Source organism: Baudoinia panamericana (genome assembly GCF_000338955.1).
Source record: "Baudoinia panamericana UAMH 10762 unplaced genomic scaffold BAUCOscaffold_6, whole genome shotgun sequence".
In the NCBI taxonomy this organism is placed as follows: Eukaryota; Fungi; Ascomycota; class Dothideomycetes; order Mycosphaerellales; family Teratosphaeriaceae; genus Baudoinia; species Baudoinia panamericana.
Genome location: NW_006911262.1, coordinates 1020742 through 1032234, shown reverse-complemented (window position 1 = coordinate 1032234; position 11493 = coordinate 1020742). Strand labels below are relative to the sequence as shown.

General features: G+C 53.9%; 7 protein-coding genes across 7 annotated transcripts; 3 read left to right on the top strand and 4 right to left on the bottom strand.

Moving 5' to 3' along the window:
* The first annotated feature begins 111 nt into the window (after positions 1–111).
* BAUCODRAFT_34014 (uncharacterized protein) lies at positions 112–411 on the top strand. The gene has a single exon (XM_007677938.1). It carries the CDS (start codon positions 206–208, stop codon positions 404–406), a length of 201 nt encoding a protein of 66 aa, XP_007676128.1. The 5' UTR covers positions 112–205; the 3' UTR covers positions 407–411.
* A 442-nt stretch (positions 412–853) lies between these two features.
* Positions 854–2843, bottom strand: BAUCODRAFT_34013 (uncharacterized protein). Its single transcript, XM_007677937.1, has one exon. It carries the CDS (start codon positions 2365–2367, stop codon positions 1324–1326), a length of 1044 nt encoding a protein of 347 aa, XP_007676127.1. The 5' UTR covers positions 2368–2843; the 3' UTR covers positions 854–1323.
* Positions 2844–2898: 55 nt separating this feature from the next.
* Positions 2899–5628, bottom strand: BAUCODRAFT_34012 (uncharacterized protein). Its single transcript, XM_007677936.1, has 3 exons — positions 5297–5628; positions 3531–5208; positions 2899–3479 (listed from the first exon to the last, which is right to left on the bottom strand). Exons 1-3 carry the CDS (start codon positions 5396–5398, stop codon positions 3322–3324), a joined length of 1938 nt encoding a protein of 645 aa, XP_007676126.1. The 5' UTR covers positions 5399–5628; the 3' UTR covers positions 2899–3321.
* Positions 5629–6075: 447 nt separating this feature from the next.
* BAUCODRAFT_122619 (uncharacterized protein) lies at positions 6076–7280 on the bottom strand (the record flags this gene model as incomplete). The annotated part of the gene is made up of 4 exons (XM_007678424.1): positions 6076–6767; positions 6822–6930; positions 6985–7143; positions 7203–7280. 4 exons carry the CDS (start codon positions 7278–7280, stop codon positions 6076–6078), a joined length of 1038 nt encoding a protein of 345 aa, XP_007676614.1.
* A 218-nt stretch (positions 7281–7498) lies between these two features.
* Positions 7499–8688, top strand: BAUCODRAFT_34010 (uncharacterized protein). The gene has a single exon (XM_007677935.1). The coding sequence runs from the start codon at positions 7718–7720 to the stop codon at positions 8648–8650; it is 933 nt and encodes a 310-aa protein (XP_007676125.1). The 5' UTR covers positions 7499–7717; the 3' UTR covers positions 8651–8688.
* A 444-nt stretch (positions 8689–9132) lies between these two features.
* BAUCODRAFT_122617 (uncharacterized protein) lies at positions 9133–9611 on the bottom strand (the record flags this gene model as incomplete). Its single annotated transcript, XM_007678423.1, has 3 exons — positions 9133–9228; positions 9338–9494; positions 9568–9611. 3 exons carry the CDS (start codon positions 9609–9611, stop codon positions 9133–9135), a joined length of 297 nt encoding a protein of 98 aa, XP_007676613.1.
* Positions 9612–9902: 291 nt separating this feature from the next.
* BAUCODRAFT_148213 (uncharacterized protein) lies at positions 9903–11349 on the top strand (the record flags this gene model as incomplete). Its single annotated transcript, XM_007678422.1, has 2 exons — positions 9903–9995; positions 10045–11349. The coding sequence occupies 2 exons, from the start codon at positions 9903–9905 to the stop codon at positions 11347–11349; spliced, it is 1398 nt and encodes a 465-aa protein (XP_007676612.1).
* Between the last annotated feature and the right edge of the window lie 144 nt (positions 11350–11493).

The window sequence follows — 11493 nt, the reverse complement described above, 5'->3', positions numbered from 1 at the left end:
GCGCCAACATAACGTCAGGCCGTCCGGCTGCACGCTGTGCCACCTATCTATGCCACTTGCACCATTTAAACACAATGCCATTGACCGGGGACGCTGATCATGTAGAGCATGATGTAGTATGGAGCTTGCATGCTGACGACGAGTCCGCATTGGCGGTTCAGACGCGGTTTATCATGCAACTTAGCATCCGCTGCTGATGCGCAAGATGCAAAGGTATGACGGTCTGAAGCAAGAAGGCGTCTGCCAACGAGCGCATGCACGTATCCGTCAATCCGAGATCGAAGCAGTATTACTCGTCAAGACAAGGACCGACGATGTCATCTACAAGAGACAACGCATGCGTAAGAGTACAGCAGATGCGATCAGCTCGGGACAGTCCGCGTCCATCAACCATATGCCTTCGTGAAACTTATCCGGCGCAAACCCACCGTCTCGCAGCGGGCAAACTTCCACCGTAGCACATGTGAGTGAGCCAACTGCAGGAGTATTTTTGCACGGTTTGTACGTCACAGATCGAGCTTGCATCCGAACTTCAGCCCCATAACCACGCAGACTGCCTGAATGCTAAGCTGCACAATTACATTGGTTGCAGTTCTGCCCTGGTGGCTGGGTGTCTGACCCTATCCATGGGAATGGGACCTAACTTCGTGGTTCTGCATCCGGACTTTCAACGACGTGGTGTTAGCGCAGTTTCATACGGCCTCGAGTTTGCTAACGACGACAGCGTATCAGACACCTACAACCGCGCCAGAAGAAGCTCACTTGTCAAATTAGATTACGGTCATGCCGTGTCGCGAACATGACGTCCTATTAGACATCACACGATAGTCTCCGCGCATGCGTAGCAAATCTGAGACAAAGTATGGTTTAGTCCTAGACATATCAACAACACCTATGGAGCCTGTAGTTCTGAGACAATGCAATCGCTGGCATTCGGTCGCCGCACGATTTTCGATGCACTGACCAGGACTGAGACATCGTAACGGCCCAGAAGCACATAGGCCCGCGCCAACATTCAGCGAACCAAAAGACGCTTGCGGACCGGAGGACACCTTAGCACGTTGGTAGTCCCTCCTTCTGTATGTAATGCGCAGCTGTCTTGACTTCGAGCATGCACGAGGGTTGCCTAACTCTCCCCTATCTCGCTAACAATCTAGGTATGCGTGGGATGATGATTCTTGAATGCTTAAATGCATCCAGTCCCTCCGGTGTTGGTGCTCGCCAACCCATCGTTGGAGCAGGGCCGCCGTCGTTGACTTTGGCCGCCCGACGCATGCCGACTGTTCCACCTTTGCACATTCCAAACAATGCGTCAGGTTTCACTTAAGCTGCCTCTACAGATGCACTAGCGCCTCCTTTCATTGGCCGAAGTTCGTGGCCGTTGTACACCGGCTGATCGGCCTCCCAGAACCTTTGTTGCGCAAACCCTCTCCCCGAGATGATGCCGCTGAAGTTGAAAGGGTCAATCAGTGTCATGATGAAAGACCGCTTGTCAGCTTTGCCGAACCCCGGTCCGAGGCGCTCGGTGGTCCTATCTGTAGGGTCGAGGAAGACCTTGTGATTTCCTGGTAGATACTTCCCTGGATGGAAGATCGCAAGCAGTATGACGAACAGCGTAATGTTCGACGTCTCGAATATCCAAAAGACCCATTCGTGCCGTGACACGTACCCGCAATAAGGGTCACTGCCACCCACGTTGCAGCTCAGCGTTTCGAAAGCTTCAATGGCGCGGATTATGCAGCGGACCAGCATCATGGCACTTGTAATCCCAAGGACGTAGAAGACCGGAAGAATGCGCTTTGGCAGGGTATTGGCACGTCGAGCCCGCCGGTACAAGGTCAAGGCAAGTGACAAGAACACCACTTCGACGCAGGCTTGCAGGAGTAGACCCACCGCAATACAGGTCAGTCCCGCCTTGTGCTGTGCCAGAGTCTGATTCGGGCTGGCAGCGTGTGACGCTCCATTAGCTGTTATTGTTTCGACGCACACACTGAGGAAGGCGAAGGTACTGAATACTCGTCCTGGATGAATAGGAGCATGGTACGGTAGATAATCGATCAAGCGGCCAAGGATGAAATACTCGGCTGCGGCGTACAGAGGCGGGCCCATGATAACCAGCACGAATTGAGCGATGAACAAGCTGATGTTTTGTTGATGGTAGCTGGAGATGGTACGGCAGATGAAACCGGCTATCCAGACGGAGGTTGCCCACAGCATAGTTGTACCGAACAGCTTCCATTGATATCTGAAGAATGACTGGTATATCTGGGCGAAGGCCAGGAGAGTTAAAAGAGCCGTGAAGAAGATGGAGGCCGGAATGTTGGGATGGTAAGGATACAAAGACCATTCACCGTTTGCTGTCGACATCTTGACTTTTCCAATGTTAGTCGCAAGGCTGTATTAATGGGCTATAAGGAGCGCATGAACGACGCGCCTGTTGAAGGCGCGCATGGTGAATACATATGTTGCGCTTTCCTCTGCGTACCACGATCAGACGAAGTACAGCCTCGTGCTGGGCGCATTGCATCCTTCTCCGGGTCACGAGAGGTCGTAGGGATGTATCTTTCATAGGTCGCAATCCATGTCAAGATATGGGGTGATGTCTTGGTGTGAGGCGCAGCTCCATGGCCCCCATCATGCCTGTTGTGAAGAACTGTACTTCTGCACAAGTTCGTTTACGGAATGCTTGCCGCCCACCTTCATCGACGTGGTCAAGGTTGAGCGCTATGACTTCTCACATTGCCCCGGTTGTATTAGCTCTTCAACACCATTTCGTGACTAGCAAAAGACATTCGTCTTTTATCTCGGAAAAGAAGGCTGCAGTAAAAAGATGCCCGTAGCCTTTGCAGGCTCGACTGCATTAAAGTGACGCAACGCGAGCCAATAGAAACAAGCATTTGGCGAAGGAAGCTGGGCGCTGCGGGGGTGGTCTGATGCTGCAGCAGTTATGGACAGATTGTTGTTCGACGAACAGCAGTTACACTCTATATTATCGAGTCCGCCGTCGCCCTGGTTAATTCAGCCTCACGCCCGAACCGTGTTGAATGAGCTCAGGCAGACAGCAGCCCTCTGCGTACTGCGGGCGTGCCGTCTTTGATCATCCCAGGACTGCCATTGCCCTTGCGAGTGCTGCTTGATACGATATGAGCGGTTCGCCATACGCGCTCGCCAGTGAAGCATGATTGCATGCTAGTTGTAAAAAGAATCTAACGCGTCCGCAGGCGGCCACGGCCATTCGCGTACCTGTCAATGCGCAGAAAGGTACATATTGTACACCTTGCCGGAGAACTCTCCGTATTCGATAGAATGGGGACACACATCTTATAACTTCGCTTTGGTCTCCAAAGTTGGCAACATGATATCTCTGATATCACCCGCTGCCTCATTGAGGAAGAAAGCCATGCGCTCACAGCCCAGGTTCTTGCTTACGATGTTAAACTGGACGCTGTTCTCATTGATCATGTAGGCCATGCCCCAACCTGCAAGTCACGTTAGCTGCCCGTCAAGACTATATACCTTCCTTTACTCACCATCATCTACCACCTGTGACCAGCCGTATCCGTTATAGTACTCCGACGACAGCTGCGACGAGCTGATGAACCACGTGCTGCTGTACGTGTACGCCGGGTCCTTGTACAAGTCCGGCACCTCTTCACCCTCCTTGATCAGCTTCTTCAAGCCGAAAAGATGTCTATCCACACCCTTGCCATCCGAGGCATCAGTGATATATTGCACGTGCGCATTTATGGCCTTGCGGAACAGGTCGCGGCACTCTGCGTCGGTGGCGAGCGGGTGCGCAATGGCATCGCAGAACGCCACGCTCTCATCGCTGACTGTCCGACAGGTCTCGGTACGGCCCTCTTGGAAGCGACGCGTAGCCGCCGATTCGTAAGTCGGCCTATTCTTGCCGTAAAATTTGTGGTACGCCAGCTGGATGATCATCTGCACGTATGCATCTGGGGAGCATTTGAACTTCTTCATCAAGCCTTTACCATAGCCTTGGTACGCCTCCACACGCAGCTCATGCTGCGTCATTAGGCCGACATGGTGGGTCATGGCGAGCGCGATGTCTGCGTAGTTCTCGCCGTTCAGCTGAAACTTGATAGGTTGCGGGTTAGGCAAGTCTGATCGGACATCCGGCTGGTCGAAGTCGAGCTTGTTGTTGAAGATCCAATCCATGATAGTGTCGTTCAGGCGGTGCGTAGGCGTTCCATCCATCATGCTGTGCTCGCCATTGAAGCCGGAAGTTCCGTTGTCATTGACGATGAACTGAATCGGCTTGTCGAACCAGCGGTTGCTTCCGTCGCCATGCCAGTACTGGTGAGACCGTTCGTGCAGAGTCACAGGCTTTGCATCGTCCAAGCAGACAACGAACGAGGCGGACTGGATAGTTTCGAGGGCAGCGCTGTTGGCCGGGCTCGTCTTGAGCAGTCTCTCGCGCATCTCAGTCCAGTTATCGCGGTTCTCAGTGGTCATCACACCAAGCGCAGGCGACTTCTCAGCCATCTGATACACACGTTGGAACTGTTGCTCCAGCTCTTTCGTGGTCAACTGCTTGCCGTTGTGATGGTGGGGTACCTTGTAAAAGGCATTCTTGCGGATGACAAGGATATGCTGATGTTCGTTCGCAGGATACTTCGCAGGGTAGTCTGCAGGCTTCGCCGGAATGCGGCACGCGTTGAACATCCATTCGTAGGAGCTCATGGCCATTGGCAGCTTCTTCATGTACTCAGGCTCCAATGAGCACTCATCCACTTGCCGCTTGAACTCCAAGACCGCAGTCGAGATGGCAGCAGCTCGCTTGGCAGGGTCTCTTCGTTTCCGGTCATCGCGGTGGCTGTAAAAGTACGACACGTATGGAACGATTGGATCGCGGTAAGCAAGGTAGGCAGCATGGTTCCACCATTCTGACAGCCAGTTCTTGAACTTCGGGTTGTCTCTTCTCTCGAGCAATCTTTGCTGTAGCGTATGTGCAAAGCTACCGGGTGCGATGAAGTCCTCGACGGCCTTCTTGCTCAGTGCGTATTCCGTCTCGCTCAGCAGTGGATGCAATGACTTCAGGTATTTCTTCGCGGTCTCCTCCAGTGTTGGAACGGGTAATCGTGGCAGGCTGTCCTCATACCGGAGCATAGCACCCTTGGTGTTGTCCTCACGGTAGCCCGCAGGCAAGGAAGAGCTCTTCCGCTTCTGAGGTGCCATCTTGAAAGTCTGTGACAAAGAGAAGAGCAACAAGTAAGTCTGACCGCCTTTTGATCTACTCTCAGGTGCCGCACAATGCAGGCAGGGTTGAACTTACATCTGCAGCTGTTGATCCTCGGCAAAGAACCGGGATAGTGTATACGGCAGAGGACGAAGAGACGGCTGCAAACGCTCGAGTGCGAGCAAGCGTCCCAAACATACCAACTGCTCACGACAGAAAGGGAAGGACAGGCGGCACAAGAGGCGAAGCACAGATGCGAGCACGGATTGCCCAACGCCGTCTTTCTATCTTGTTATAGCAGCGAAGGCGCAAAAAGCGTGCACCCGTCAGTCGCTCTGATCTCGCAGCTTCCGAACGCCCAGCAAGCCGTAAGCCGAGGTGCTTCGGAAGCAGATGCGCGTCACGCGGCCGCGGGATGGATGTTTTGTGAATGGCTGTGTCAAACGACTGTTGTTCTTCCGGTGCCTGTAAGATATCTCTCGTCTTCGTGTTCATGCAATGCGCTTGTCGTGCGGTATGTAGGCAAGGGCCGAAATGCCTGTCAACCCGAGAGAAAACGGTTGCGTGGTTGATATAATTACCACTGCGCCAAGTGGTGCAGCCTTCTCCGAGACATGTGACGCCGGCAGAGCTGCCGCCACGGCCCCTGACACGAGCCGGAAGTCTAACGAAATCATGAGCAAAACAGTTCATGGACCACCATAGCCGAGGCACAAGCTCATGAGATATCATCCCACGGCAGCTGGCATGACGAACGACAAGCACATGCTGCTCTTGAATGGCTGGTAAAACTACAGGATTGACAAAAGCTCTAGGCATGCAAGCCGCGCATATCCATTCGTCCGCGACGCCCAGCTCTGCTCACAGATTCCAGCCTAATTGCCTGGGTTCTCCTGTGCCCACTTCTGGCCCTTCTCGATGTTGCCCTTGAGATCCTTCAAGCAGACATCCAAAAGCTGCTGCTCGTAGTCCGTGAGGTTGCCAACAGGGTGGATCTTCTCCACGCCATTCGGGCCAAGCTCGACGTTCGAGGCGAAGTAGGTGACTCCTTGATCCTTGTACAATGGCGAATCGACGAACGTAGGCTCAATGACGCCACTCTGGCCCTGGGCCGCCTTGAGCAGAGACTCGGCGAAGCGTGCACCGGCCATGGCCATGGAGAGGGTAGCTGATCCAGCACCGCCCTTGGCTTGCACGACCTCATCACCGCCGAACTGCACACGCTTGACGTATTCGTCACGCTCGCTGCCCTCGAGGCTGTAGCCGGCCTGGCTGAGAAGCGGGACAATGGTGGCGCCAGAGTGACCGCCAACCACAGTAATGTTCTCGTTTGCTGGATCGGTGTTCTTGAGCTGGCTGATGAACCGGCTGGCGCGGACGACGTCGAGGGTGGTCACACCGAAGAGGCGCTTGGGGTTGTAGACACCCTTGCTCTTGAAGATTTCCGCAGTGATCGGGACGGTGCTGTTGACCGGGTTTGAGATGATGAGCATGTTGGCGTCTGGGCAGGCATCGGCGGCGGCCTTGGCGAGGTCGCGTACGATAGAAGCGTTGGTGTTGAACAAGTCTGTAGGCGCCTATTAGCCATGATCGTCGGATAAAGGATGGAAGCTGTTGATACCATCGCGAGTCATGCCGGGCTTGCGAGGTACGCCAGCCGGAATGAGCACGATCTGAGCGCCTGTCAAGCATTCCTTAATGCCCTCCGCTCCCGGCTCGTAGCCTTTGACCTAAGGATGAATGAGTAATGGTACATCCTTGCCAACTACCACTGATGGGCTTACAATGCTCTTGGTGTTTATGTGCGAAATGTCGGCGGCGACACCCGGGGCGCCCTTGATGTCGTACAGCGCGAGTTCGCTGACTCTGGGGTTGAGCTTGAGGAGAAGGGAGAGAGGCTGGCCAATGCCACCGGCAGCACCTAGAACGGCGACCTTTGTTGCCTATATCGTAGGTTTGTTAGCCATTGGATGCCCTATTCGCAGGCCCTGGATCAGCTCACATTGGCGGCTGTTGCGGAGAAGGACCTCGACTGCAATGCGCCGAAGGCAGCTTGCGTGGCTCTCCGTGTCGCGAACATCTTGGGAGCGTCAGTGGAGATGGGGATGAGAGAGGGTAAAAGAAGATGTAAGTCTGGTTGATGGATGTAGTCAAATACAAGAGTACTTGGTAACCGCAAAATCTCCGTTCACCCTCGAGCATCACCTCCGCAAGCTTGCGCTTGGGCCTTCACTGTCGTGTGTGCAACTATGGAAAAAGCCGCGGCTCCGCAAAGTATCTCTACTGTCTTAACATTCTCCGTCAACAGCCACGGCCTCAGCCGCTAAAGGACTCTCTTTCCCAATGGTGTCAGTCTCCGCTCCGTGCAGTGAACAAGTCACTCGCAAGCTGTGCCCGGTGACGTCTAATGACCTCACGCATCTGATCGGTAATGGCGAGTATATGAACACATTCCTTGCCGAGATAGATCCGTCTTCATCCGTCTCGAATCATTGAAGCTTGAAAGTCAGGTTCAGTATGTCCGTGGATTACGAGCATGACCTCCTGCTCATCACCGCAGCCAGCGGCAAGCAATCTACTGGACTACTACCACACCTGAGACAATGGAAGCGTCTTCGCCTACAGGTAGCATCCGAAGCCTCCAGAGAGCGGCTTCAGAAAGAATACCCGAACGCTGAGGTCGTCCAGGCGCACATGTCAGATCACCAAGCGTGCCGTAAGCTGCTCGAGGGAGTAGCATATTGCTTTCTCATTACACCCGCTTTCCAGCCCCACGAAACCGAGTCTGGGTACAACATCATTGATGCAGCCGTACAGCAACTACCAGAACATGGCGGAAACTTCATGCATCTCGTCTACTCGAGCGTGCTGCACCCCATCAAGCGAGCACTTATCAACCATGATTGCAAGCGCTATGTAGAGGAGTACCTGACCGAATCGAAACTCCCGTATACAATTGTGCAACCAACTCAGCTGATGGAGAATCTGCCTCTCGCCAAACTTGCAAGCGAAGACCAACCGGTGCACCGCATGCCGTGGAGCCCAGACACGCCATTCTCTCTTGTCTCATGTCTGGATCTAGGCCAAGCTGTGGCGAACATTTTGAGCGACTCTAAGAAGCATAGATATGCTACGTATCAGATTGTAGGCACAGAACAGCCGCTCAACTTCCATGAGGCGATGAGGATTATGTCGGAGGAGCTAGGAAGGGAGGTCAAGATTGAGCAGATCACGTTCGAAGCGGGCGCCAAGTTTTTCGTCGGTATGCTTACCAGAGGCCAGCCTGAGAACGCGAGTTTCGAGAATTGGCAAGGACCTGCGAGAATGTTCCTGTACTATAACGACAAGGGTTTGCTTGGCAACCCGAATGTGCTGGAGATGTTGTTAGGGAGGAAGCCGTTGTCGTATAGAGGTTGGGTTAAGGAGAGCTTGAAACATGTTAAAAGATAGACAGACTATAGGCATTACTTCATCTCCACAATTGTTGTCTAGACTCTACTGTCCTTGTCTGTTTGGCACCATTGCTATTGTAGATGGACATCAAAAGTGCTGTAACGTGCAGAAGCATACAAGAGGGAAGGATGACGGCTTCCGCCGTCCACTGCTGGAACAGAAAAGGTTCGCTATGAGGGTTCCAGCTACTTCCCTAAAGTTTTTCGAAGAGAAACTGATCATCTACCAAAAGGCGTCATGCCAAGGTGCAACCGAGCAGACAGGCGGCACATACCGTAAAGCGCGGAATAAGTGAAATGCTTGTAGCAAGGGATAACCATTTTGCACGCACTCGGTTCACTCCGTCGGTGAAGCCCGTGGCTCATTCGTGGAATATGTGCATGTGGTGGCCGGATCTAGCTTCGGTATGGCCAGGCTTGCATGATCAAGGACTTGCAAGGTAACGCCAGCGCCCGTGCCTGCCCCCCTGCCAAACACTATCACTCTCGAAATACGCTGCTTTGGCTTGCTTGCTGTGCCCGTTCGTGCTCGATAATCTCCCGACTCCAGTATCGCGAGGGAAAGAATCGGTCCGGCTAGACGAAGTGTCAGCCGTCGCTTGAAGCCTTAGAATTGCGCTGCATTCAAATACGCTGTAGCACAGCCAGGACTAGGCGGCGCACGACCGAAGAGCGTTGTACGTACATCAGGCATCTTGTCCCTATGTTCTCTGTCCGCGCTTACGCTGAACGCCATTGCGCATATTCCGACAATTACCGCGCCCATAATCGCAGTGTTTGTCCGCCAATTTGCCGGTTGACCGTACCAACCACCAGCGGGTGACCAGACATGCTTTGGGTAGCTACAGAAGTGTGCCCGGGTTAGCCATTGAGTTGTGAAGGTACTTTCGAATTTGGTTCCTTGCGGGCACGTACGGTATCTTGCCGCCACCACTTCTTCGTATTGATGTCGGCCTCATGTTTGCTGAGTTGGTGACAAGAGCACCAAATCGTGTCAAAGCCCAAAGACCTCACGAGGTGCTGTGTCCTTGTCGTTTGCGGAGCTCGGAAGTGCATTGCGGGAAGTTCCGCTGGCAGATCGATGTCGCGTGCATTGAATGTGAAATTTGGGGCTTCGACAGGAGAAGAAACACCACCACCTGTCACTCGCTGATACGGCCTCTCTTTCCGGCTTATATGAAGCGCATACGCCTGGATCGGTGGGCGTCCCAACTACAGCCGCCGCGTAACCCACGATTACATTTGCAGCGATGTCCCCTTTCATCACACGAGACGGCAGCCCCACGACGGGAACTGCAGCAAAGACTGGATCATACCCAACAGCAATGGCGGTGTCAAAGGCGGTACGTTGCGAGCCGGCGGAAGGCATCAAGTGCGGCTGCCGCGGCGCAGGTGGAGGAGGACTATGAGCCTGCGCCCGAGTCTCACCCTCCCGCACCAGTCGAGCAGGTGTTACACAACCGGTCAACGAGGCATGTTGCGGAGAGGCCACTTTATGCTCCCTCACACCGAAAAGCGCTTCACTCGGCGAAGCTCGCTGCCTTACATGCTCGACTATCACTTCCTTCGAAGCTACCGTTGCAGACTCTAGCACGATGCTTGATCGACTCCTCAGCTGACCCGCGGCCCGGATATAACAATGCTCCCTTAGCGATACTGGGCCAGGACCTACTAGGCTACTATACTGCCGAGTACATTCTTTGCCACTATCCACGACTACCCATGGCCATCTTATTCGCCGCGCAGTATGCCTACGTTGGCAACGCCACTCTTGCGGCCATGCGATCAGAGTGGGGCGTAGAAACTGTAGGCGCGCCTGGGCAAGAGGTAGAGCCTGGGTTACTGCAGCTCAAGAGATTGATGCCTGGTAATGCGATGCTGGAGGGTGAGAACATCAGAGTGAGAGACATGCCGCAAGCACGACGGCTAGGCAGTGGCAGACGGAATGAAGCCTTCGACTACCGGAGAGGCATGAGCAGCAGGGTTGTATACGACGACCAATTTGGCGACTTGCAGACTGGCCTACCGCCTAATGATGCACGGCCTTTCTTTGGTGCGCCCATATCCACGCCGAATACCACAAGTGATGTTGAAGGGACTTCAAATGAAGCACAACCCCAGCGAGACGCCAGTGCATTGTCAGTGCATGATCCGCCAGAAGGGCCGCAGACTGTGGAAGACACCGAACCAACAACAGTCGAATTGGCTTCAGCATCCTTCGTCCGAGCATTAGCCGGCGCGCTATACTTACATGCAGGCGCTACTGCTTCGAAGACCTTCCACAAGGACCATGTCCTCAGCCGGCATGTACAGCTACACACTTTATTCCACTTCACACATCCAACCAGGGATCTGAGCAACCTTTGCAAACGTGAAGGCTTCGAGCCTCCTGTAGCACGACTCATTAGCGAGACTGGAAGGCTAAGTCGGACGCCAGTCTTTGTTGTTGGTGTCTTTTCCGGCGAGGAGAAGTTGGGTGAAGCGGCTGGCGCAAGTCTGAACGAGGCTCGCATCCGGGCGGCTGCCGCTGCGCTCCGGTCATGGTACCTCTACTCTCCGCCAGAAACCGAAATCTGCTTGCCTTCAGATGCTGAAGGTCTCGCCTCGATCTCTAAGGGTAGAGGGAAGGCTAACCATAAAGAGGCGAATATGCCTTGGAAGCCTCAGATGATCGACATTGGCGAGATTATCACTTAGAGTCTGCCAAGCGTGTGCGTGTATGTGTTACTAGCTTTGTCGTTGAGTGCTCTACAGAAGGGGACGGAGGTATGCATAGCATGGGGTACTGATATGCATTGTCTGGTGTTGGATCCAGCGCTTCGCCTACGAGCGATGAGGGCA

Coding starts and splice junctions, on each gene's coding strand:
- BAUCODRAFT_34014 (XM_007677938.1), top strand. CDS start 206: ATGCAAAGGTATGACGGTCTGAAGCAAGAAGGCGTCTGCCAACGAGCG.
- BAUCODRAFT_34013 (XM_007677937.1), bottom strand. CDS start 2,367: ATGTCGACAGCAAACGGTGAATGGTCTTTGTATCCTTACCATCCCAAC.
- BAUCODRAFT_34010 (XM_007677935.1), top strand. CDS start 7,718: ATGTCCGTGGATTACGAGCATGACCTCCTGCTCATCACCGCAGCCAGC.
- BAUCODRAFT_34012 (XM_007677936.1), bottom strand. CDS start 5,398: ATGTTTGGGACGCTTGCTCGCACTCGAGCGTTTGCAGCCGTCTCTTCG. Junction 5,209..5,296: donor GAGGATCAACAGCTGCAGAT/GTAAGTTCAACC, acceptor TCTTTGTCACAG/ACTTTCAAGATGGCACCTCA. Junction 3,480..3,530: donor GTCACAGGTGGTAGATGATG/GTGAGTAAAGGA, acceptor CGTGACTTGCAG/GTTGGGGCATGGCCTACATG.